General features: G+C 53.0%; 1 protein-coding gene across 2 annotated transcripts; it reads right to left on the reverse strand.

Moving 5' to 3' along the window:
* Positions 1–1,020: 1,020 nt before the first annotated feature.
* On the reverse strand, positions 1,021–25,200 carry NEMF (nuclear export mediator factor). Of its 2 annotated transcripts, XM_086462360.1 has the most exons (33): positions 25,142–25,200; positions 23,480–23,548; positions 22,913–23,015; positions 21,935–22,060; positions 21,701–21,849; positions 21,429–21,496; positions 17,227–17,313; positions 16,213–16,289; positions 15,630–15,700; positions 15,464–15,539; positions 14,351–14,413; positions 13,948–14,025; positions 13,390–13,598; positions 11,836–12,021; positions 11,299–11,362; positions 10,722–10,810; positions 9,982–10,085; positions 9,505–9,567; positions 8,339–8,451; positions 7,642–7,699; positions 7,214–7,272; positions 6,620–6,740; positions 6,215–6,482; positions 5,362–5,404; positions 5,226–5,275; positions 4,776–4,923; positions 4,412–4,489; positions 4,135–4,329; positions 3,511–3,543; positions 2,568–2,674; positions 2,431–2,474; positions 2,254–2,333; positions 1,021–1,152 (listed from the first exon to the last, which is right to left on the reverse strand). In XM_086462360.1, the coding sequence occupies exons 1-33, from the start codon at positions 25,198–25,200 to the stop codon at positions 1,075–1,077; spliced, it is 3,216 nt and encodes a 1,071-aa protein (XP_086318486.1). In that variant the 3' UTR covers positions 1,021–1,074. The 2 variants fall into 2 exon arrangements, with proteins under 2 accessions (XP_086318486.1, XP_086318487.1); XM_086462361.1 differs by lacking the exon at positions 9,505–9,567.
* Between the last annotated feature and the right edge of the window lie 471 nt (positions 25,201–25,671).

A 25,671-nucleotide genomic window follows, 5' to 3' on the forward strand; every position in this document is an offset into this window, starting at 1 on the left:
GATAAACTGTCGTAAACCTTCAGATGTTAAAGCACCGCTACTCTCTGCTTGTTTGTAGTTTGGTTTTGTTGGAACTCTTTCTGTTGTGGAAAAAAAAATCAATTGTGAACCTTAGGAGGCAAATATTCTGCCCCGAGAAGTGTAACTGAAAGTGCTTGAGGCTGTTGGCGGCCGTGGCGGGGACCTGGGGAGCTCACCTACAGCCGGAAGGACTTTGGCGGGGTGGAGGTACGCTGGAGGGGGCTGCAGGCCTGTGCCTGCCTTCGCTGACACGGCTCCCTCTGGCAGCAGCCCCAGCAGGTGACGTGGGGGGACAACAGGCTGTACTGCTGGGGGGAAGGGAGGGGGGGGAAATCGTGTTTAAGCTGTCCTCAAAAAAAAAAAAAAAAAAAAATTAAAAACTTTGACTTCTAGAACAAAATAATTCCTGTATTGTAATTCCTGCGCTGGCGCGTGGGAGCTTGGGCTGGGGTGGTGCAGGCGGGCAGAGCCGAGCGGTGGTTTCACACCTCTGGGGTGTGCTGGTATAGCACGGGGAGGGGGGGGGTGTATCTGACCCGCAAGCCCTGGCTCTTCCCCACCTCCCTGACCTCCCCAGGGGAGACACCCACCAGCTGGGGCTGCACCTTCCGTCTCCTGGCCGCCGCCGGCACGTTTTGGCGGGGAACATAGGAATTCTGCCTTTCCTCAACTGAAACATTTTGCACTGAAACTATCCCGCCGCCACCAGAAACTCCAGTTGCCTTCAGAGGAAAGCGGCAGGTACGAGGAAAAAAAACGAACATCACCCAGTTCTGCTGCGGCGACTCGAGGCGCCCCTTTGCCCAGCGCTCGAAACGCGCGAGAACGAACCGCGTGACCAAACGCCAGCAATTCACTTGCACGTTTTTACGCTATTTTACGTCTCAAGGTGAGTTCAGAGTCCATCTACCCCCCCGCTGCAGGAACCGGCCCTCCTCTGCCCGCTACCACGGAAGCTAAATTCAGTCCAGGGACCAGCAGCCGGGGTAGGTCTGCGTCCCGTCGGCAGGTGCTGGATTCCGACGGCTTTGGAGGCGAGGCCCCAGCACGGAATCACTTCTTCTTCCTGCTCAGCAGATGAGGCGCGGAGACTTTCACTTTTCCAGGAATATTTCTTGATAAATCGGTATCCTGCAAAACACGGAAGATGAGAAACTGAACGCAGCAGAAAAGCGTTTACGAACATCTGCCTCACCCCGGCTCGTGCTGCCGACTGGCGGGAGCGGATGTGCCCGTTTCCGCCAGCTTTCCCCCCAAAGAAAAGGCGGCTGATGTCAGGCTTCTGCTCTCCTGCCATGTTTTATTAATGAAAGACTTCACGATTTTCTGTGCAGCTTCCACACCTCAGCTCAGTTCGGGGTCAGCAACTCCCTGGGCACTACCTGTCCGCCTCCCGGTCGTTAACCGTTAGTGGTGTGTTCCTAGCAGAGCGCCACCAGCCAGCGGTGCCCGGGGCTGTTCGGTGGTCCCGGGCCAGCAAGCAGCTGCCACCGAGCCGCCTGGGCTGCCCCACAAACGGGGGATCACTGGTCTGAAATGAGAAACACCCACTCGAGGACTGGAAGTCACCACACGGGAGGAGCGAGGGGACCGTGGTGCGAACGGCTCACGGGAGAGAAGAGCACGGCGAGGAACCAGCCCTCGCCGCCGTGGCAGGTGCGGGAGTGCTGCAGAGGGACGGGGTGAATTTGAGGAGGAAATGGAGGAAATGGCAAGAAAGCAGAAGGAAGAACCGCAGCCCCCAGCTCCTGCCGGGTGGGTTAAGACCTGCCTGAGCAGAGAGACGCCGCGTTTACCCAGCCCGGGGTAAGCACCTTGCCGGGGCAGAGGAAAACCGGTGTCGGTGAGCGGTACAGCAGGACGCTGCCCCCAACCTGAACTCCCGCTGCACCTACCGACCCCTTCCACAACACCCTGCCAGCAGGGGTGGAAATTTCCCCCCTCCCCAAACGACGTGCCTTCCTGGAAGACGATGCTTTTGTCAGATACGCTTAGATCAAGAGCCAGCAACGCAGAAACCTTAGGCCCAGCCTCAGGGGAGGCTCCATTTCTAACGATTCTTTCCAGCCTAAGCAGGACGTTCCCAAGCAGCACTGAGAAAGACAACACGGCTGGAGAAAAAGAGCAATAGCGCGCTTGGTTTGGAAAGTTTTTAACCCCCCCCAAATGGCCCTAGTGGACATCTTGCCGCTGCCGTTACACCTGTACGAGTACGTAAAGAAACTTGGTCACCTTTACGCTGCGGAACAGGTCTTTTTCTCTCGCACTAGCCTCTTTGGATTGCATAAAATTATGCAAGGCAATCTTCGCAGCTGTGAAAACACCAGAAAGATGTAAAATGTATGTAAAAACCCGTGCTGCCTTCAACAGGCAGAGGCTGAGAAAGATCCGAGTGCTTTAATACAGTACCTTTTCCCTTCTTTTGGGTGCCTGGAGTGAGCTTGACTTTATACCTTCCAGAAGAAAAAGGGGCGCGTGAGGCGTACGCAGGCTCCCCTCGGGAGCGCAGGCTGCCCCCAAACCCTGCCCCCCAGGAAGGGACTTACTTATAGTTGGTCATGGCCGTGTAGGGAGCGCAGATGGGAACGGCGAAGAGCAGAACGTCCTCGGGGTGCGGCTGCCCCGTCAGGGAGTCCAGCAACGCCTCGCCTTCCTGAGGGGGAAAGGAGCTGCCCTGTGAGACCAGACAGCGCCCCTCCGACCGGTTTCACCGCGGGCAGAGGCCGAAGGGTCTCCCCTTCCGGCTGAACTACCACAGCACCTGCAACCCCGCAGGTACCGCGTGTCACAGCTGGTGAGGGCCTGACCAAAACCTGCTAAATTTAGCCTCATCACTCGCTTCGCTGGCCTGGAGTTACCAAGCCACGATTTGTTGCTCTCCATCTTTCATTACCAAAACCAAAAAAAAATCACATTGTTCAGAACTGGATGGATTTAGTGTTAAACCCCAAAACGTAGTTACAGCTTCACAGCGTCACCAAAAGCTTCCCCCGCCAGACAACCGTTATCTTCCTTCATTAAAGAATTTAAATAAATTGATTTATTTCCAAGCCCTGGGCAACACCCACAGCCTGTAATTATAGAAAACTTGGAAGCAATTTTGTATGTAAACAAACTCGTAACCTAACGAGCAACGTGCACTGCGTCGTGCCGTGCCACCCTCCAGCCCAGAGCCACCGTTCCTGGGGGCTGCCAACGCCTCCAGAGGCAAAAGCAAGGGACAAACTTCAATTTAGCCAGCGCCTCCTTTCTGGAGGGCATTAAGCAGGGTAGGAATTAAAAAAAGGAGGTTATGGTTTTTTTAAAAAATACAAGCAAGCTGGGTTCCAACAGTCACAGGCAGGAAGGGGACTTAACAGCAGAGCCGTGCCCCTCTGGAGAGCTCACAGCTGGCCCGGCCCGCTGACAGCCTGGTCCTGCTCACAGCGGGCCTCGAGCAGGAATAAACCCTCGTCAGCACTTACCGGAGCTTCAAAGACGAGCATTTACCTCAAGTCCCGGCTGATCCTGGTCTTGCTCCTCCTGTACGTACAAACAAAAGAGACCTCAGAGCTGAAGGGAGCAGCTTTTTTCTCCCCCAGCCCCCGGAGAAAATAAACTCTTTTATCAGCAGCACGCGGAAAGCCACGCTCTCACCGCGAAGAGGATTTAACTTATTTCGAAGCAAAGGTAAGAGCAGCACTTATGTGGGGAGGGGGAGGGAGATTTCGTTCAAAACTCCTCCAATTTGCTTGGCACACACCAAGGTGGGAGGAGAGGGACAGGCTGTGCTGCAGTGAGACTCACACCGCCAGGTCTGGAGCGCGCTCCGTTACAGGTCAGCTGCGCCCAGCGGGAGGTATGGACCTTACCGGAGCCTCGGCAGCCTGGCGAGGCTCGGTGCTCCTCCGAGCCCTCGTTCTGGCCGGGCTGGGAACGCAGCCTGTGCCCACATTGCTGCTTTGGGGAACCTACGGAGTCCCGGAGTCGGGGCATTAGGCACCGTGTTCTCCGCAGCACCCCCAAAGCGGCTCAGCCTCCCCGGCCCAACAGAGCTACGCGGTGCCAAAGGGTCACAAGCAGAGGGTGAGCAGGGAGGGAGGCGGGGAGGGGCGAGGCGAGCGTGCTGCTCACCTTCTCCTCCTGCTGCTCCTCCAGGGCTGGCTCCTGCGACTCGTGCAGCAGGACTCCCGCTGGGAGCGTCTCCTTGCCCCCTCCAGCACCACGACGCACGGCCTTGGGTTTCTGCTGTTGCTTCTTCGCTGGCTCTTCTTTCGTCTTCCCCTTCTTCCCTTTTCTCCCTTTCTCCTCCTTGTTCGACCCTGCAGACTGCGGTGGCGCACAGAGGCGGGTCAGAGCCAGCGACCCAAGCGACGGTGCCGCAGGGGAAGGCAGAATTCCTCTCGCTCACCCCCAGCAGCTTCATGATGAGCTCCCGGTCCTCCTCATCCTGGTCCTTGTACTTCTCCTTCATCTTCTTCATTTTACTCTGCGGAAGAAAACACACCAACACCCTCAGAAACGACGACTTCTGTGGAGTTTTGCAGCCACAGACAAACACCTAGAGGCTGACACCACGTGCAATCTCCTCTTTCAGAGCAGCCCACCACGAGGCGGTGGTTTTGGCGAGGCGAGCGCAGCGTGCTCAACGCTAACAGACCAGCCCCATCATCCTGAACCCACCCAGAGTATTAAAACTATCGGGCACCCACAGACACCTGACAGAAATCCGGTATTCACATGGCAACTCGCAGGTAAACCCGGTCCCTGCCCACCTTCTGGCCCCGCTTGATGGGCTGAGGGGCCTGCACACCCTTATTGGTGTTGGGAGCAGGGGGAGGCTGTGTTTCCGCCTCTTTCTGCTTCTCTTCAGGTGGCTCCAAGTCCTCAGAGTCGTTTTGCTGCTTCTTTTTCTTCATTTCTCTAAGGGAAAAAAAAAAAACAACAACAAACCAATCCCTTGCCACGCCGCCTCTTGTGGCGGTACGAGAGGCTGCTGCCCCCCTGCAGCGTTACCACCCCGCCACGGGGGGACCCGAGGCACGTACACTGGAGGTGACCCCTCCTCAGCAAAACCTCTCGAGCCCACAAGCACGCAAGAAACCGGTTTGTCGTCCCCCCCCCAGCGCTCCCCAAGGACAGGAGCAGCCGCCGTCCCGCGGGCAGGATCCCGCGCTGGACATGCAGGGCGGACAACGGAGCCACGCGCCGCGCCCGGGCCTCACCTCCTCTCCTTGGCAGACAGGTGCCTCCGCCCCTGGGACTTGCTGTCACTCTAAGAAGTGAAAGGCAGTTAGAGCACCCCATGTCCAGCAGCAGCTCACACTGCTCCTTGCCAAACCTCTGAGCTGGGAGCCTTACCAAGTTGGGTTCTTCCTCTTTGGGGACGGTTTTCTGCAGGGATCTGCGGGGAGATGGAAATGGAGCTCATCAACAGGCGCACAGCAGCCTCCACCACAGCCCAGCCGTCGGCTAATTTGGTGGCGTCGCTTTGGGCTTGAAAACCCCAGCTTTTGGTGAACGGCACAGGGCAGCAACGCCGGGATTCAGTTTACAAAACAAGCCTTCAGGCCTCTGCCAGCTTGTCTCGGGCGCACGCACCAACCAGGCCCAAAAAGAGCCTGGGTACGGCGCGCGCCGAAGGCACCCCCGGCGCTCAGCCCCGCTCAGCTGTGGAATTCCCTGCAGAGCTGCCCGTTTCCACCCACTCCGTCCCATCTCCTTACGCCCCCTAAGGAGTGCCACTTCCAGGGACAACGGGGGGATGAGCTCACCACCTCGCAGCCGCACGGGGAGCCGGAGCTCAGCACCGGCTCGGCAGAGCAGAAACAACCCGTGACTCGAGTTTCTTGGCTCCGAGAAGAAAACGGGAGCGGCCACCCCTCGAGGAGCAAAACCGGCGTGTGGTTGTCACGGGGTGCTCAGGCCAAACCAGGGAGCAGCAGCGAGGAAAGAGCCAGATCCCCGCGTGTGTACGTGCACGTCAGGATGGGGGGTGCAAAGCGAGCAGCCCCCAAGGAAGAGCCGGGCAGGGAAGGGTCCGAGCGGGGCAGGACTCCCGCAGTACAGGCCTGCTGCCCTGCGCTCTGGCAGCCTGCAGGGCTGAGCGTGGGTGGAAGCGACGGCCCCTCCTCACAGCCCTCGCCTCGGCAGCGTTTTAACAGCACTGGGGACCCTTCACAAGGCCGACCGGCGCAGCTGCTTCTTCACTTACCTTTGAGACTGAAGATGCGACAGGTCGATTGTTGTATCGGGGTAACTGACCTCTTCCTCCTTCACTTCGCTCTTTGACTGTTCCACTTCATCCTCAGATTCTCCATCGTCCTCTTCGGAGTCACCCTCTGGCGCAGGAGGTGTGTTTACTCTCCCTTGGTCAAGCTCAGCATCGCCCTCGTCGCGATTACTCTCAGACAAGGCTTCCACATCCTCTGGTGCTTCCTGACACTCTGTTTTTTCCTCGTCGTTGCTGCTCTCTCCTCCTTCTGGGGCGCACAAATGAGGAAAAAACCACAGCTCCCATCACAAACACCAAACTGACCCATCCTACAGGGCAGGGAACTAAATGCCAAACCCCGGACAATCCCGCCTGCCCGCAGCACCCCGGTCACATCCACTGTACCTAACAGCTCCACTTCTTCGGACACCAGCTCACTGGCACTGCTGGAAACCGTTTCCAGATCCTCATCCTGTACTTTGATCTTCCTTTCTTCTCGGTGTCTCCAAACACAGCTTTCATCCACCTAACCACAGAGGCGCCTTTACGTTAGGGCAGGACCAGCTCCGGTGACGTTCGCTGGCCCATTCAGAGCTTTATTCCCTCCCTTGGAACACTTTCTGCCATTCGAAAGGCAAGAAAACTAAACCAGCACGTTTAAAGCCCAGTATGGCAACCGAGGAAGTGCAGCTGGGAGGAGACACGCACCGCTGCACAACCAGCAGACTCCCTAAACCCACATCTGCTTCCAACGGAGCTGGGGTAAAGCTCCAGCAGACAGTGATGCTCACAGGGTCTGTTTGAAGCGGAGACAGCGCAAACTGGGGGAAAAGGGAAAGGAAAACAGAGTAATTTGCAGCGAGTAGTGTTTTATGGGATTTGTCCCAGTGGGAAAAGAAGTCACTGGGAATACTTTCTGCTTCCTGCTTATCAGTGCAAGCCCCCTACAGCTCAAAGAAATTACAAAAGCCAGCAGGAGCCACACGGAGAAAGCAGTACCTTAAACAAGAAGCTAAAGCCCATCATCAGGTACGAAGGCGGAAGAAAATTCTTCTTCCCTGAAAAAAACAAAGGCAGATTCTCATGAGGAGGTTTTACCAGCTATATCACACGATGTATTTTCAAGATTTACTTTTACGAGAGCCCTTAGGCTACCAAAAAAATCACACTGGGGCTTGCTCTATCTCGTGGATGACAACAGAAGAAACTCAAAAGCAGTTTACTAATGACCTTCTGCCCAGGGTGCAGCTAGAAATGCCGCCACAGCTGCCTGATCCTCAGTCTAAACCCCTCAGAACAGATTTTCACAGCATCTGTCGGCTGCCACGGGGAGGGGGGCGGCTCAGGTGGCTGCCAGGGCAGGACAGCACAGCACCTGCAGAGAAAATGGCCCGACATCTAATTCACATTGTTCCTTCGTGTCTCACCTCGGATCATGAAGCTTCCAGTAGTGAGGTATTCTCCTGTAGGTGCAGTTTTAGAAACCTAAAAAAAGCACGATAGGCTATGGAGTACCTGTCAGAGAAGGCCAGCACTGGGTAAGAGCGGCACTAACAAAAGCAACATTCAAGCAAGCTGCATTTGTAACTCCTGGCACCAATCTGCAGGAGGACCCCGTTTCTGAGCGGTTCTTCCTGTCCTTTGCGGGGTATTTTCCTAAGAGATGTTTCAACTCAATCACACACACCACCAGCAGTACGTTTTGGAAGTCCTGAGTAACTGGGTTCTTCAGGAAATCAGAACAATAAAGGCACTGGGACCTTCAGCTTCATGTAAACTCTCCACCCTCACACTCGAGCTGACTGGAAGCACGGCCAGACTGCCGTTAACGCGCAGGCTAGAAGCCCAATGGAAGACAAACGAAAACTTTATTCCCAACAGAAGCCCTTCCCCTCTGTCGGTAACAAGCCAAGCTGCAGCACAGCCTCTGCCACGCGCAGGTAACACCAGAGGTCACCCCTCCACCCCGAAGTGCGGCAGAGCCAGGGAGAACCCGCGAGGAACGGCGTCGGGAGACCAAACTTCACCCACGTCCCTCAGTTCCCACAGAGACGCTTGGCCTGCGGTCGCGCACCGGTTCCTGCAGCCGTTCTGCCCGCGGAGCTCCCGCACGAGGGGCCTTACCTGGTTGTGGGAGACCCACCAAGCGCTGGTGACCACACGGGCATCCCAGGCGGCGCTGTAACACAGGGCCATGGTGCCTGCCTCCGTCAGGGTTCGCGGAGGGATCGGGTCGCCTACAAAGTAACACCCGCCGCGTTACCCCAGCTGAGATCAGCACCTTCCGCCAGCACCCGCCCTCCTTGGGCCACTGTCCTAGGTTACAGTGTAAGATGTGCCCAAAAAATATTCTATCACCCTCTTCAGGAGCTGTTGAGACCAGGTGGGGCGGTGCTCCCTGCCTCCCCCCTCTGGACTATCTCCTGTTACTGGGCACAACAATGCCTTATCGCCTGACCCATCGATAACTCGCTCCTGGGCTATCTCCTGTTCATGGCCCATCAAGGAACTGCCTCACGACTCCCCATCCCATGGTGAGATGCTCCGCCCGGGGGGAAGGAGCCAAGCAGTCCATGCCAAATAAAAACGGAGATCTCCAACACCCGAGCAGCCTTCTTCCACTGGATTCCCAGAGGAGCTTTTCCCCCCACTGGAGTTCCAGAGGACAAGAGCTACCTCCCTACCACCGGACCTTCGGAGGAAGACCAGACCCTTTTACAAGATCGCTGCTTCCACAGCACTACACCCATCGCTTCAGGAGGACTGCAGCCAGCATCTTATCGGACTGCTACTGCCACCCTAACAGGGGGTCAGGTTGTATTCCTGACTCTGTCAGTGTAAACCAGGGGGTTGTTTGGTTTTCCCTGCCTTGTGTTATATATATATATATATATATATTAGTAAAGACCTGTTATTCCTATTCCCCATATCTTTGCCTGAAGGCCCGTTAATTTCAAAATCATAATAATTTGGAGGGAAGGGGGTTGCACTTTCCATTTCAAGGGAGGCTCCTGCCTTCCTCCCCAGACACCTGTCTTTCAAACCAAGACAGCCACCTCCGAAAGTCTCAGCGGGGCTTTGTGACCGCGGGGAAGCGGCGGCAGTCGGTGACAACCTGAGGTGGGAAGGACTGAGGCTTCTCAGAGGGAAACGCCGGCTGGAGCCGAGCACCGCTGCGAGGCGGGGAGGCAGCTCGCCGGGCCGGGCTCGGCTCAGAGTGGCCACACAGAGACTGGCCAGTCCACGGGGGCCCCCCAGGATCCTACGAGTCCCTGCCCCACGCAAGGTACCTGACGGGTTCTTGATCACGCAGCTGGTGGCTCCGTGGAGGTCGGCGTGCACGTATACGTCCCCTGGAAAAGAGGCGGCTCGCGTCAGTCACACACGCCGTCACTCCACCCGTCACGGCAGCCAAGGGGACGGTCTCTAACGTTAGCTGGAAACGGCTCCGAAGAGCAGGGTGGGAAGAGGATACAGAAGCCTTCCAGTTCATCCCAGTTGCCTCAAGGAGAACCAGCTCCTTGGCTCCCAACGGGCATCTGTCTGACCTACTCTTACCCCACAGTGCCGGAGGGTCCAGCCTCGAGCCCCCAGCACTCCACGGACACCACACGCACAGGCTCCAGGGCTCGCTGTCACCAAAGTCCCCTTTTACCCAAGGCCCAGCTCCAGAACAAAGCAGACAAGACCTTCCCGTGTCGTTCTCGTACATTTACAAAACTGGAAGATACAGGAGAAACCGACTTCCTCCACTTAACCAGCCTCACCTGGTTTAAGGTACCGCTTTACAATCAGCTCATTCTGCTGTTGATCTCTTCCAGCAATAATAAGGTAATTCTCAGAACTAATGAACCACAGGAACTTCTCAAACCTGCCAAATTACATCAATGCATTGTGTGAAAAACACCTGGAACTAAGAGAACATTACAGAGGTATTTTTTTTTTTAATCCCAAACTTTGAGAAGATCCATCTTATCGACAGCTTACAAAAGACACTGCAAACAGTTTCACACCCACCCATATGCCTGGAGCATAAAAACAAGGCATGGTACAAACACAACACCGCTGCCAACGATATTCTGAGATGAAACAACAAGTACCAGCACCACAAAGTCCTCCTATTTATTTCTGTTTTAACAATTCAGTTATTAGACTATAAGAAGCTTTGGTTTTTTGGGTTTTTTTTTTTAGATCTACTGTTACTATTTCAGATATTGAGCTACAGAAAGCAACAGTGAAGTTCCCTGTTTTCACCAAGCCCGTATTCCTAGCGGTGTTACAAGGAAAAAACTCAGCTGAACTACAAGTCCATGTCCACCGAAAGGAACCTTCCCAGGCAAAGGCACTAACAGGATCAGGCCAGCACCTTCACAAAGCAGCTGTAAGGGGACTCGATACAAAGCACAGCGCTTCGAAATCAGAATTAACTCCACTTTGAAGCTCGTGAAGACTCAGTCATTCCAAATTTGCGCTGCACATTAGACAAGGACAATGGAACTGTACTTGCCAATAGACCTTCCGCGCCTTTTGGATGGTGGTAACGGTCTGAACTTCCCTCAGCGTCTGCTTCGTCTTCTTCTCGGCCGATTTAAATGCCTATTTATCAGAAAGCACCATCACAGGAGTCACAAAATTGCTAAGTGAAGAGTAGGAAAAGTCTCTGAATGTTTTCCAGACCTGGGCACCACATACTGCTCTCTGCAGGCCGGCATTCCCCTCGGGCACAGGGAAGACAGCTGCCCTAAAATCTTCAGAGCTCTCCACCCTGGAGAGCTGCCCCCTGAGATTATCAGCTCCTCGACTATAAGGGTTTCCACTGACTGTCCCACTCCTGCCTCTGTGAGTACTGGTCTGTCAGCACCTCCACCAAGCGCCCAGCTCAGTGTCCACAGTGCCACTGGTGGAAAGCAGAAGGCACAGCAGGGACCTGCAAGCCTCTGCTCAGCTCAAAAGCTCCAGAATGCAACAACCCTGGTTGGTCGGTTTTAGCTTTCGTGTCTCCTTAGGGCTGCTTAGCCCAGGATTTGCCAGTTACCAGAGACAGGGACTTCTTAAATATCTTCTAAAGGCAAAGAAAAAAATACCTTTTCTGCAGCTTCTACGGTCTTCTGTGTTTTCTTCGCTGCATGTCTTTTGTGATCATAGTACCTGCGAGAGACAAGTCTGGCTGTAGCTGAAATCCCAGCAGATTCACTCATTTTTACAATGTACTTATTGGGGTCCGCTACATTTGCTGTCAAGCATTGGGTTGAGGGATTTTTTTAAGCCCAGCTCTTTGGCTTAGTCTTCACCCGAGAGAAGCAGCCAGAGGACGTAAGTCCCCTCCCCAGACCGACCGAGCACTGGGTTGGGTTACAGCAAAAGCAGCCGCTTTATTCCACGTGTCACTGGGCAGAACTGTACTCAAAATTAAATTAACGTGACAGCTCCATATCCAGTGAGATACTGGTTTTGGAGCAAGAAAGGGCACACCCTGGAGCTGAGGGCAAGCTCCCTGCTTCAATGTCTAACTTTTCTTTTAAAGAAGATATCCAGGGAGCCCTTCCTACGGTGTTATCGCTACCAACCGCGAGCTCACAGCAACCCCTCCTACCAAGGCCCACGTTCACTGTGCACCTCACTTTTTGGCGTTGGCGTACGCCGACAGACTGAGATCGACATCGACCAACGACGGTTTGTTTTTCTGAGGTTTCTTCAACGGTTTGGTTTTGTTCTTTTTCTTTTTTCCCTTCGGTTCTTCCGTTTCTTCTTTCTCCAAAGCAGCATCCTCCTCCTCCTCTTCCTCTTCAGATAACACATATGGGTTCCTAAAAAACACATGACATCATATCATTAAGATAAGAGAACTGGTTGTTTTTCAGCCCTAGTGCAGAGCACTCTTCTGTTCTCTCACCAAGACTGGAAATGGCCTAAGGAACCTTTAAACCATTTTCACTGTGCAGCCACAGGAAGGCCCCAGGATGCCTTACAGGCCACCTCTTTACATCCTGGAGTCACCCAAAGTTTGGGGGGGCAAAGAAAACAAAACCAGAAGATAGAGTCCCAATTTTCCACTCCAAGGCAGTGAACCTTTCCCAAGGCAATTTCTCCCACCGAAAGGCACACATCCGTGCGACCAACCCAGAGGAAAACCTGGGCTCAAAATGAAGAACCGTTCCAAAGCTCCACGTTCATCGAGGGAAGGAACCACAAACCGTTCTGGGCGTGATGGCTGCGTGAAAAGAGAACAGTCACACCATCAGACTGACTCGCTGAACAGGGCAGCGCTGGTTTAAAACCCCCAAAAGCATCTGCTCCGCTCTTTTCCAGCGCCAGCTGGATGTGCCTTTGCTTCTCACCAGGACATTAAATCCTGCTCAGTACAGCTGCGCTGCGTCTGTGGCAAAAAGGTGAAGGAGCAGCACGAAACAAAACCCATCTCCGCAGTCCCCTGTACTAAGGGGGTATGATCCAGGGCTGCCTGAGCGGTTTGATCAGCTACTAAAACGGATAGAGGGAGCCTGGGGACACAGTTGCCAACGCAGAACCCCCTTCTGAGTTTATTCTACACACAAAAAGCAAGTTTATTCTACACACAAACACTCCTGAAAGGGAGGTAATTAAAAATTCATGAATTAACTCCGCTGCATTACAGCTTCCATACCCAAAGCTCTAGCTATACAAATGAAATCCTTGCTTTTTTTCTCTCTAATGTCCGGATCCAGTGTCAGATCCGGTTGTTAAAGACGCTCCAAATAGTGGCCTCACTGCCAGCTCCCTCATCAGGACTTGTAGGAGAAGCAGCATCAAAACCCGCAGCTCACAACAGCCGCGATCTCGAACCACTGGCCTCCCACTGCGCTGCCATCAGCAGCACGGAAAGGGGCAGGATCTCACGGGAGTTTTTGATCAAAGAAGAGCAAATCAGAGGGAGGCGACTGCTGACTGACAGACTGGAGCTTTGTGGTCAGACAGACTCTAAAAACACTAAACCAAAGGCAGTACAGTAACCAAACTACTATTATTTTTCAAAGCAAAAGAGAAGGCACCCTCTTCGCTCACAGAACTATGTTCTTTCCACGCTGCTGCAAGAAAACCGGAGCAATTTCAACACCAAGGCACAAGCTAAAGAGATACCCGTCTCCTACCCAGCTCACCCAGGCCTACCTGCAGGTGGTACCCGCGACCGTGCTCACCTCAGCAGCATCGTGATATGGTTTGTCTGAAGCTTTAATTCTTTGATCGCGCTTGCGACGGGGTCTCCCTGCGCTTGAGCCTCTTTCACAATCGCTCCGATCTCCGTCCAGTCGATCTGGTTGGCTAACGCGCTGCGGACCACCTGGATGGCTCGGTCAACCATCTCCAAGTTCATTTCGATGAGTTCTCCTTTCAGCTTGTCAGCTTCCTTAAGGGAAGGAAAAAAAATCTCTACCCGTTGGAGCTAAACGGACAGCTTTAAAAAGAATACAAGCAGTAATTCATGGGGAGACGCAATCCAGGCACGGGGCTGAAGTGATCGCACAGGGCAGTGGCCAAGGCGACTCCTGCGAGCAGAGCGGCACCGGCAAGTTCTGGCACGAGAGGTACAAAAGAGCGGAGCTCCTCTGGGCAGGCGCAGGCTCCCTGAGGGGCTACAGGTGCTCAGCGACACGGAAGGCTTCACTTTGGGATCTAACCGGAGCAATGGGGACCAGCAGACGCAGATCCTCAAGAAACACCATGTCTCTTAGTTAAAAAAAATAAATCTGTCTTACCTGAGCTTGCTGCAGAGCTTCTAGTCTGTGCTCGTGATCCCTACGGACGTTTTCAAGTTTCTTCAATGCTTGTTTTTCCTTTCAAATATAAGAAAGATGGAAAAAAAATATATATACAAGTGGTATCTTATCACCTGATCCCTGCCAGACGTTCAACAGAGCATTCCAGCACCGTAAGAGACGCCGTCTCCAAAGTATTGTTGTTAATGTTAACATTACTTAGAATTCTAAGCAGAACCAACTGCTACATCACACACACTGAAATCCTGACCACCACGGGCTCAGCGCTTCCGTAGCAAACCCAAGGAGCGACACCTCCCTCACCCCAGGCGACAAGAACCAACGGAAGCACGGGGAGCTCGGAGAACCCCCTCAGCTGCCCCGCTCTCGGATGGGAGCATACCTGCTGCAACGCCTTCAGATCAATTTTCTGTCCCTCCAGCTTGGAGTAGAACTCGTCGGCTGCCTGCAAGAGAAAATCAGACTGAAGAACCTCCAAGTGGCACTAACTTACACCAGCCACCAGCAGGCAGAGGAGGCTCCGCTCAAGAGAAGCAGCTGCAAAGCACTACAAGAGGAGACAGATGCTAACGCAGGGTTCAGTAACTTCCTCCATTTTACCTTCGCACAGAGGAGTTCAGCAAGACACTCCAGGATACGTCTCGCTGCGAAGGAAGGGCTACAAACCAGTACACGAGTGGCCAAACTGTGGCCCACACTTTTGGCTAAGAAGTGATGGAAAGGAAGCTGCTGTTTGGTACCGTGTGCTCTTCAGATTAAAGGATTGCAATGATTGATAGACTCGTCCGCCCTGAATTCCTGCTGCTTCAATAGGTCAGGTAAAAACCAAAAACCAACCAAAAAAACCCCACAAAACCCCTAAAAAGTATGCCTAAGAACTGCCCCTGGTGTGCCAGCTGCCAGACACTGTGCTTAAAACAACAGAAAAGGAAGGGTTTGCCTGCTTAGGTCATCAGCGCTGTGAGGGAGAGGACAGAAATTCGGCCAAGCAGCAGGGCAGGAAAGCGACATGGGAATTCTGGAGATGAGGGTCAGGATCAACACGTGGTTAATAATTTCAGATGTTAACGAGTCGAGGACCAGGCAGCACAACACCCAAGGAAATGCCAAACCAGGTGCCTGAAGCTTTCAAAGGAGTAACCGGAAAAGCGTGAGGGTGACGATGGTGACGACTGTTTGCCTCCAGGCCCAAATTCTCCCCTACCAAAAGGAGTGACCAGGGCTGGGGACAGCCACCCTCCTACAGGTGTGACACACGCCGCCACGTGCCCTATTTCAGCTGCAGACTCCCAGCTGAGGAAGACCACGCTGCTCAGCAGCAGCCTAAAGGCCCCGTTTTGGTTGGCCTTTTCTGCACAAAACATTTAGCCATAAAAACGAAACCATCTCTTCCAAGGTCTCTGTTTTCATTAACAACTTCTGCGCTCTATCTTAACTACGCTTCAGCATCAGTCAATTAAAGCACTTAAGTACAGTATCAGCAAAAGCACTGTACCTTATTGAATGAGTCAAATTCCAAGTACGGACATTTTGAATGTTGAGAAAACAAGAAAGGATGAAATTCCTCATATCTGTAAAATACACATTTGATATTATCACCTGAACACTAATTTATGTAATGCAGACTAGTAGAAAAAGAAATAAATACTTCAAATATTTACGTGTAGATATCTTCTGCTGGTTTATCTTGTTCCAGACTTGGCTTCTTCTCCTTTTTCTGGATAATATAACCCTAAAAGAATACATAAACACACCATCAGCACTTCTCTTTGAAAAGGATCCCCCTTATCTTGGCAAGGCAGCAAGTTTTAGGCGCTCACCTACCCATCAGCACGCGACTAACTCACTCTAGCAGTGAGAGCTGTGGCACAAGCGACGTCACTGAGGGAGTAAAGCCCTAACCGCTCGCTTGCCTTGACCCCAACTTATTCCAGAATAAAAAAAAAGGTGAACTTCTCTTACAAACAGCAGGACTGGGCTCCAGCTCCCCACACGAACGCACCCTCTACGAGCAGAGCCGCGTTAGGAGCACAGCTCTCACAGCACCAACGAAATCTGCTCGTCAGTTACTTAACCGCCGCACGGCCGGTGCCAGGAAGTTTTTATTCCCCATCACTACCTGGAGCTCAAGCTCACAGAATAAAACCTGAGGCCAGTAACACCAGGAACCAGCCCCACCTGGCCCCCAGTTTGATTCTGCAGTTCCCGCGTTGCTGATAACCAAGTTGCCCCACTGAGACCCACCTTTCCGTGGAAGTTGTCAGTTAGTGTCATATATTCTTCTGCTTTCTCTAAAGCAGTAAGGACTTTTTCAATATTTTCTAAAGAGAGAGCGGGGGGAGGAGAGGAATATTTTAAACCACAGAAAGATATTTTCATATAAACAGGGCACAAAAGCAAATCAACAGAAGACCCAGGCGACTGCCCTTCCAATTCAGCGCCTGAAGCAACCTGTCCGACGTAGCCACGTTGAGCTGGATTCCAGCACGTCTCAAAAATAAAATCCTTGATATCCTCTGCCCCCGGTGCTTCACTACAGCAATTTCTGTTCGTTTTAAACAGCAGCCTCGGTACACAGTTTACATTTGGGGAATTTTTAATTAAAAATATCTATATAGGTCTTTCTAAGACATAATTATCCAAGTTCCACGGGAAAAAAAAAAAAGGCCACACAAACGCTACCACTTCATCAAAATAAAACTGCAGAGGCAAAGCATCAACCAGTAGCTGTGAGAAGTTATTTGTCTGGGACAAAGTTGATTTATCAAGCACCATAATGCAGTAGGAAGTAAAAAATCCTTTTGATTTATGGCAAACATAAGCACACAAGAAAAATAAGACTACAGAAAAATCTATGCTAACTTTTACCACCCAAACCCGTGATTTCCCAGTAAATGTAAAGCTGCTACTTTATCAAATCCCAACCACCTTTGCTATAGACAAAGGAAGATTTTGACACTAACTCTTCTACACAGGGTTCTTGTAAAATATCCCTCCAAATAGCCAGAGTTCACCTAATGTTTAAGGTAGTATCTCCCTACAGAATCATTTAGCCTCTAGGAGGAGGCTGGTGTTTTAATTCCAGCACAATCCAAGAGTTTTAATGTGAAAAAGGCTGTTCCCCGACCCAAAACCACCACAGCATATAACCATATGGTCAGAACTACAGGTTTAAAGATTACTCATCTCTTTGGAAAAAAAATACTACATAAAAATTACCAAGTATGTAGTACAGCCTTTACGTTGCTTCCTACATACCTTTACTTTCCATGTGCTGATCTATTTTGACATAACCAGGAAATCCAGCTTCTATAAGGCAATGCTCAATGAGAGTGGCTCCATAAGCTGTTAAAACAAACCATAACGAAGAATCACCTGTAGAAAACGGTCACAAGGAAATTCCTGTTCACATTAGTATGAGGAGGGTGTTTCAACAAGCTACACTGGGAAACTACAGTCAGTCCTTAGAGAGGCTGAGGGGAGAGAGGGCGTTTGAGGAGGCAGAGCCCAGAGAGAGCAGCTGGTCAGTGCTCCTGCGGGGCCTCTCGGAACCGCTCGCTGGCTGGGCAGAGCAGCCGGGGCTCAGCTCACTGCCCGTGAGTTCTGACAAACTCAAGGATGCTTCGGTCGCTGGAACTGGGAAAGGTGTAGGACAGAGTGAGGATATACGGGAAGGGTGGGCTTCATGTCGGTGAAAATCCAGTGAAGCCTTTACATTTAAAAGGGGGGTAGGAAAGTTTCTGAACTGAAGAGCCTAGGAAACCCAAGGGTGGCAAACTGCCCGGCTTGGGACAAGGTATCACACAAGTGAAGTCATACAAACTCTGCAGCTTCAAATAAAGAAAGGAAAAAAGCTGGCAAAGCCAAATGAGAAACACGAGTGCCAACAGATACAGTCCCATTTGACCAGCGTGCAGGGAAGCAGCAAATGAAACCAGACCTGCAAGCTCCTACAGAGATGCTTAAAGCCTAAGAAACACGATGGGGCCACGGAAAACCAAGTTTAACTGACAACAAGCAAAGCAGAAACACTGAGGAAGGAAGACCACCACTGGGCCAGTGCAGCATCAAGCTTAGAATGATGTTGGTGACCTCAGAGCAGGACTGAAGAGTCCAAACAAAGTCTCGAGATAATCACATGTTAAAAAAAAAAAACCCCACGTGATGCCATGGGGATGAAAACCCAGGCCTGCATCGGGGACAGGCAGTGTTAGGGCTACAGTACTGACTGCCTGAGCAGGGCTGCTGCTCCCCGTGACGTGCAGAGGGACAGCCAAGAGACTGTCAAAGCTGGACACACCACAGCTACATCGGGTTTCAATCATCCCGGCCCGGCTGAAGAGATGTTATGTCACGGTACAAGGCTGACATTAAAATTTACCTGGATCCATGCCAGCGCAACAAAAGCCCAAGAAATCTCCCGCAGGCTTTCTCAGCATAAAAAGGGAAGATTACAGACAGTAAGGAAGCTTGTTAGAAGGAAAGAAATTAAGGTGATCAATAAATGCAATGTCTGCAAACAACCTGCAGGCTCTTTAAAGATGCTGGTTGGGAGGGTCAGAGCAAACGCACACCACTTATTAAACAGTGTTTCAGAGAAATCCAAGGATGGCTGGCATGACTGAACAGCATCAGGTTAAGAGAAGCAAAAAGTTATCTGAAGTCGTGTCCCTTGCGGAAAATGTGAGACCAGACTCTGGCAGGTGAACGTAAAACACAGCAACACCGGCCAAAATTAATCTTGAGAAAATCTGAGGGAAAAAAAAAAACCAATCAAGATTAATAATAAAGCCTTTTTCAGATACATAAGCAGGAATCAGTAGGTTCAAGAAGAGATCAAGGAGCAAAAGGAACACTCAGATATGACCAGAGCAGGAAAATTAACGTCTTGAGTTTCTTTCACAGCGCAGGGGCACAGGGAAGCTCTGGCTGGAAGGTTTCTCTGCAGGCAGTATGTCAGAAAACCTGCCTCAAACCCAGTTGTCAGAAGAGGCGGCGGGTTCAACAGACAAAACAAGCAGCAGGATCACAGGGTACCCAGCCAGGCATTTAAAAGAGCTCAAGGGTGGAAACACCAAACTATCAACTGTAGCTTGCAAGGTCTCTCCTGCCTTGGCAGCAGAGGCACGAGGAGGTTAATCCACTGGCAGTTTTAAAAAGGGACTAGAAAACTACCAACTCCTCTTAGCCTAGAGACTAAAACTAGCAGAGAGCTTTGCAGCAGGTACAGAAGAGCCAGCACAGTTTGGCATCGTGATGCTACAAGACAGTTGAAAAGCACAAAGACAAGGGAGGTCACATCCTACTTGGATTTCCAGAAAGCATTTACCAAAGGTCACCCTCAAGCTCTGGGAGAAACCAAGGTGCCACCGGCTGACAGGACAGGCCCTGCCTGGATCAGAACGTGGCTGAAAGGCTGGAAAGAGGGAGGAGAGACGAACTGACAGCGTGCACCCTGGAGGGAGGGGAGGAGAGCTGAGCTCTGCGGGGAGCTGCTCTAGGGCCTGCACCGATCAGCGTGCGCTTGCCGGGGCAGGGAGGGGGACAGGGGGCAAGGGGCAAAGCCTCCCGACGAGGCACAGCTCATCTGAGCCACAAAGACAACGGCCAGCTGCGAGGAACTGGAGGAGGCTGAGCAATAGTGAGTGATTCAGTAAAGCACCGACACAAAAACTCGCCGTAAAACAGCAGAAAGGAGGAAAAACTACCCTACTTGTGGGTATGCCCAACCAATCATTTCTTTTGGGAGCAAGACCCAACACAGATGGTCCCGTGGAAAGAGAAGCTCAACGGTCAGTGAACACAAAAGACTCGAGCTGTGTGTTGGGAATTATGAGGAAAGGAACTGTGAACAGAACAAGGGGAACCAAGCCACAGCATAAATCCACAGTGTGCTTCCACTGCGAACAGTGAGTGCCATTTTACTCACCCCATTCCAAAATACGTAGTGCCAGAAGGCACAGAGACGGGCAACCAGGATCACCAGAACCTTGGAACAGATGCTGCACAAGGAAAAACTACGTAGGCCAGGCAGTAGGCTGGTCAGCCGAGAAATTCCTTATAAAATGAGTGGTGGGGAGCTGGTAAATAGGCAGCAACTGCTCACCTTCTCTTCAAATCCAGAACTAGGGCACCCAGTAAAACTGGTGAGATGAGTTTCAGACTTTTCAGGTGAAAGTGGAACTCCTCACCACAAAAGCACCGTGGATGTCAGTTCATAGAGGTTCAAAAAGAGATTGGGTAAAGACATGAAGTCACAAGCCAAGCTGTAAAACCCAAAGATGCCTGCTGATCGGTGACGGGAAGCCTCCGAAATGTAAAACCACTGGGATGGAGGCTCTTCTGGGAAAGCCTCCGTGTGCTGCAGGCTAATGACAGGGCTGGTGGCCAGGCCCTGGCCCGAGGTGAAGCTGAGCAGGATGGAGGAGCTACAGGACGTGAGAAACCGCTGGACATGACGGCTGCCAGCGTGAGGAGGGGCACAAAGCAGAGGAGCGGCAGGAGGGATGGCGGGGTTCAGAGGTGGGTGAGGAGGTGGGGTGAGGAGGAGCGGGGTGAGAAACAGCCCAGCTCACACCGAAGGGAAGAACTGTGGACCTTTTAGAGCGGAGCCTTGCCAGGCCAGCTCTGCCTGGGTAATCGGAGCAGAAACACTATGTAAGGCCGAGGTTAGGCAGGTAGCAGTAGCAGAAATACCACATTTGGGTATGGAGAGAGCAAAACTGGGACCAACGGAGGAAAGTCATCAGGAGCAGGTTGTTTATTTAGGAGGAGACCGAGGTGGAGAAAGAGAGGGCCGAGGGTGGTGAAAAAGAGAATCAAGAAATGGGGAAAGTAATACTTAAGTCTGCAAATCCTGTGATCTGAGGTGTTCAGGGGTACCAGGCCAGCCTCTGGCTTGATCCACACGGCCAAATCCGGAGGAGAACCCAAACTTGTTCTGACCACGTCACACAAATCAAACTTGCTTCCGCGATCGGGAAACCCAGGGCACAGGGTGCTTTGCCCAGCTTCCAGAGAACACCCAGATGGACCCATCGAGCATCCTGGATTTACCACATCGGTCGTTGTTCCAGGGACTGGTGCCACTGGCATCCCCCAACCACTTCCTAACAACACCCTTGCGCTGACTTTACACTTACACCTCCTGTTTGGTACCAGGGAAGACAAGACACTGGGTAAAACGCACCAAGTCAGAGCTCTGACAGAGCTACTCTCAGGTCCTCACCACTGCAGGATCATGGGCAAGGCTCATCTCTTTGTGAAGCTGGCTTGGATTCAAAAATAATCTGCTCCGTTTTCAAAGGCTTAGGGGGTTTTGCCGCTTTTCAAACACACACAAAAGCAGACTGTCAAGACCCATAGCAAAAAATAACAGACGGCTTGAAGTCGGTCAAATTTCCAGCATCATCTGAGCATTTTGACCCCATTTCAGTTTCTAATAAAACACAATTACTTACGAAGATGTGGGTTAAGAACCCTCTTCAGTTGTTCCCCTTTGGGTGCACTGGATATTATGTCAGTTAACCTATGAAAGATAACAGAGCGCTGTAATTCCCAAGAAGAATGGGGTTTAAGACTACACTGTACGGCTCACAAGGACCAAACACTTTCCATTTTAAAAAAAAGACAGACAAAAAGGCCAGTGCTACGTGACGAGACTACCCAAAACCACGCTGCCTTTCCCAGTTCCAAGCAGTTTGGGTTTATTCCAACATCCAAAAGCCGTTACCTTTCCAAAGCGGGCAGAGGCGCGGGCGCTTTGGCGCTGTCGACGGGGTATCGCTCCCGCACGGCGAACCTGACGTCATCCGCCCCATCCGTGCGAAACCTCAGAATGTTTAAAATCACGTACTCGTGGTCTGTCAGGACGATGTTACCCTGCGAGGACACCACAGGGGACCATCAGCCACGGCCACGCTCACGTCCTGGCTTACAGGGGCCACGCTGGGAGCTTTGCCCTCACCCTGTCGTACAGCTCGACGATGAGGTGATAAGCAGCCTCGTCGCTCCCGAACTGGAAGTCCACAATCCTGTCTATCCCCAGCTGCTTCACACTGACGAGCCTTCTGGTCTTTAAATGCTTACGGCACTGTCAGGAACGGAGAAAACGGCCGTGAGGTGATGCAAACAGACCCGCTCGTGACGTTTTATACTCAAATACGTCCCCAGCCGCAGCTCCCTCCGGTGACACTGATCACTTTTTACTTCGTACGGACACCGTCAGGGTAAAAAGGGCAACACAGAGACAAGACAGCTCTTGGCAAAATAAAAGCTTGATATTTATAGGCAATATAATCGTTTCAGATTCTGAACATCGAGTCATTTTTGCCAGTAAAAACTGCCATTTGTTTAGCTCGACAAGCGAGCAGCTAGTTAAAATTCAAAGGGTTTGTTTTAGGAAGAGAAGCGGGATTATCCCTGCATCCATGTATGGCACGCTGGAGAACCTCGGCCGAGTCATTTCAAGGAGGCTGTACCCAGGGGTGGTGGGCTAAGCAGACCCCTGTCAGTCAGCACCCAGGTTCCATCCCTGCAGACACACGGTCTAACAAGATCTGAGCCCTCCAAGTCCAGCAGACTGAACTGCAGGACTCTATTAACACAGGGTGCTGCGTCCCGGGCCTAAAAATTTGGACAATGCAACTGGAACAACAAGGACTCTGCTGGGATAAAATTCCTAAAAGGTCTGGGCTGCCCGGAAAAGGTCCAGCAGATTAATTATTAGGCTTCATAAATTGACATTTTCATTGTTTCAGGCACTGAACATCAACGACGTGACCTCAGGTCCCCACTTGCTCTACCCTTGTCTTCAGGCACCTGCTTGATCACGACCCACCAGGCAAATCCTTCCACCCTTTTCTTCTGTCTCCAGGGACAGAAAAGGCACGTTGCTTTCTCACATCCAGCCGCCTTATCACAAAGAAGCTGCAGGTGAGCTCACCTTCATGGCAAAGCCAGACGGCATCATGTTCTTTGGCCACTCGAACTCTGTCGTGTGGATGCGTATGCCGGATTCAAGCAGCAGCGTGGCCTTGCAGTCCGGTCTGTTAACAAAAGAAAGATTCACCACTTGGGCACACCAGTAGCCGCCCTTCAGCCCACACCAGTTTGCACTGGAATGAGATCACAGCACCACTGGAGCGAGATCACAGCACCACTGGAGCGGAGAGGTTAGGGGCAGGACACGAGCCCCACCTCCCACTTGGCCATCGCTTCCCACTCCTCCAACTCCTCTCTTCCCTCCCCACAAGAAGAAGCCCTGACCATTGTGTGGTTGTACACTAACACCTTTGGCCTTTTGTGTATTTTCTGCAGTATTTCACGCTTCATAGGCTATTTCCCAAGAGCTTTCTGGGTAAAAATGACTGCATTTTATCAAAGAATAATAGAAGTTCACTGAAAACTAGTCAGAAAAGCCAAACACCTGTCAACAGAAATTACATACATACAAAAAAAAGTCTAGCTCTCACAGGCATGGTAACAGCATAAAGAAATTTAGAGTTCTTACTTTTGAAGGCGAATAAGATACGTCTTATTATCCACATCATAAACATTGTTTACTCTCATTCCCAATAAGCTGTCAAAAAGAAAACACATGCTTTGGAGAATATGACACACAAACCACACAAGTGGCTGAAAAAATACCAGTGACAATTAAAACATACAGAAGTGCAAGTTATGATGAATTACCAAGCAGTAAGGGAAGAGGCAGCAAACTTAGATTAACGGAATGAGCTGGAAACCCAAATAACCAAAAGGTGGAGAAATTGCTATTAAAATGTGCAACAAGCAAGAAGGGCCACTGCAGACACCCCAGCTGCAACCAGACAGCTTCTGGATCTCCACCACAAGACGGAGGCCAGCCTGCCGGCTCCTGCAAACACTCCTCTTTGTGGCAGGGATGCAAAACTGACTGGATATACTGGAGTACTTTGCTCCTCCGGACTAACTTCTGCCTCACTTGGGAAGCCCTCTGCTAGAATGGGGCACTGGTATTCCCAGTACAATCACAGAAATGGCCTGGTGGGTCAATCTCATAATTTTGTTCAGAGTGGGGCTGAAGATGCAGATTGCCCTGGCCACTAGAAGGGTATGAGAGCGCCGTGGGGCACGGATGTGAGGAGCGTTAGAGCTTCTCAGCTGGGTGGGAGAGCAGATACCAGACCACAGCACCCTCCCCGTGCAAACAGGCAAGGGAGAGCACTCCCAGTTGCACCCCAGGAAGAGGCTGGGGGCCAGGAGCAGGACAACGAGGGGGACAGAAAGAGCACCAGGCCTTCCCTGGTGGTGTGACGGCGGGGAGGCAGCGAGGACTCGGTGCTCTGGGGCACGAAGAGGTGCTGGGGGCCACTCGGGCAGCATCAGACAGGCCTTGCGCTGGCCCAAGGTGCCGCAGCCCCCACCACCCCGCAAAGCGTGGGGCTGGGCTCCCCAGGAGTCCCGCAGTCTATGTGCGGTGGAATCACCCCAAAACAGGACAGGGCAGGAATGCACCGTCCGCCGGGGAGGGCTGGCGCTCCCTACGGTGGCACCAACGACCACCGCAGTGTGGAGGGACAGCGGTGGAGCTGGGGGGGGGGGGGGGGGGGCGCTACGCAGAGCAGGGCCAAGCAGACGAGAGGGGTTATGCAGGGCTTTGCCATGGGGCAGGGCAGGGGGGGGAGGCAGGGCCCCGGAGAGGGGCACGGGGGGGGCGAGGCAGGGCCCGGAGCGGGGCACGGGGGGGGCGAGGCAGGGCCCCGGAGCGGGGCACGGGGGGGCGAGGCAGGGCCCCGGAGCGGGGCACGGGGGGGCGAGGCAGGGCCCCGGAGCGGGGCACGGGGGGGCGAGGCAGGGCCCCGGAGCGGGGCACGGGGGGGGGGCAAGGCAGGGCCCCGGAGCGGGGCACGGGGGGGGCGAGGCAGGGCCCCGGAGCGGGGCACGGGGGGGCGAGGCAGGACGCCGCGGGCTGGGCGCGGAGCTCCGTGAGGAGCCGGGCTGCCGGCGGAGGGGGCGCAGAGCCGCCCCCACACACCCCCGGTGCCACAGCGGGGCGGGGGACACCCGGCCCAGGGCCAGAAACCCGCCAGGCCGCGCTGAGGGGAGACAGGCGCTACCGACCGGGCCGGTCCCCGCTCCTCGGGGGTGGCGCCGGGCAGGAGCGGGCCCCGCACCAGGAGGGGAGCGGTACCTCTGCCGGAGCTCGGCGAGCACTGCGCGGATGTCGATGGTGCTGAAGCGGGACTTCATGGCGGCAGCAGCGGCGCCGCCACCCGCTCCCACCGGCGGCGCTCCCGGCCGCCCCGCCGCGCCACGCGCCTGCGCCAACGACCCCGCTACGGGTCGCGCCCCGCGCCAATTCTCTCCGCTCTGGCGCTCGTTCTCGCGCTGCTTTTTTTTTTTTTTTTTTTTTTCTTTTTCTTTTTTTCCGCTTTTTTTTTTTTCCTCCCGCTCATGCGCCAAGCAGCAGGGCCGGGCGGGGGGGTTAGTGGGTTAGTGAGGGGGCGGCAGCGTGAGGGGGATTGTTGGGTCGGTGAGGGGGGGATCAGCGTGAGGGGGCTTGTTGGGTCGGTGAGGAGGGGTCGTTGTGAGGGGGCTTGTTGGGTCAGTGAGGGGGCGGTATCGTGAAGGGGGTTTGTTGGGTCGGTGAGGGGGCGTCAGCACGAGGGGGCTTGTTGGGTCGGTGAGGGGGCGGTATCGTGAAGGGGGTTTATTAGGTCC

This window comes from Leptosomus discolor, chromosome 3, assembly GCF_034619465.1.
Source record: "Leptosomus discolor isolate bLepDis1 chromosome 3, bLepDis1.hap2, whole genome shotgun sequence".
NCBI classification, from domain to species: Eukaryota; Metazoa; Chordata; class Aves; order Leptosomiformes; family Leptosomidae; genus Leptosomus; species Leptosomus discolor.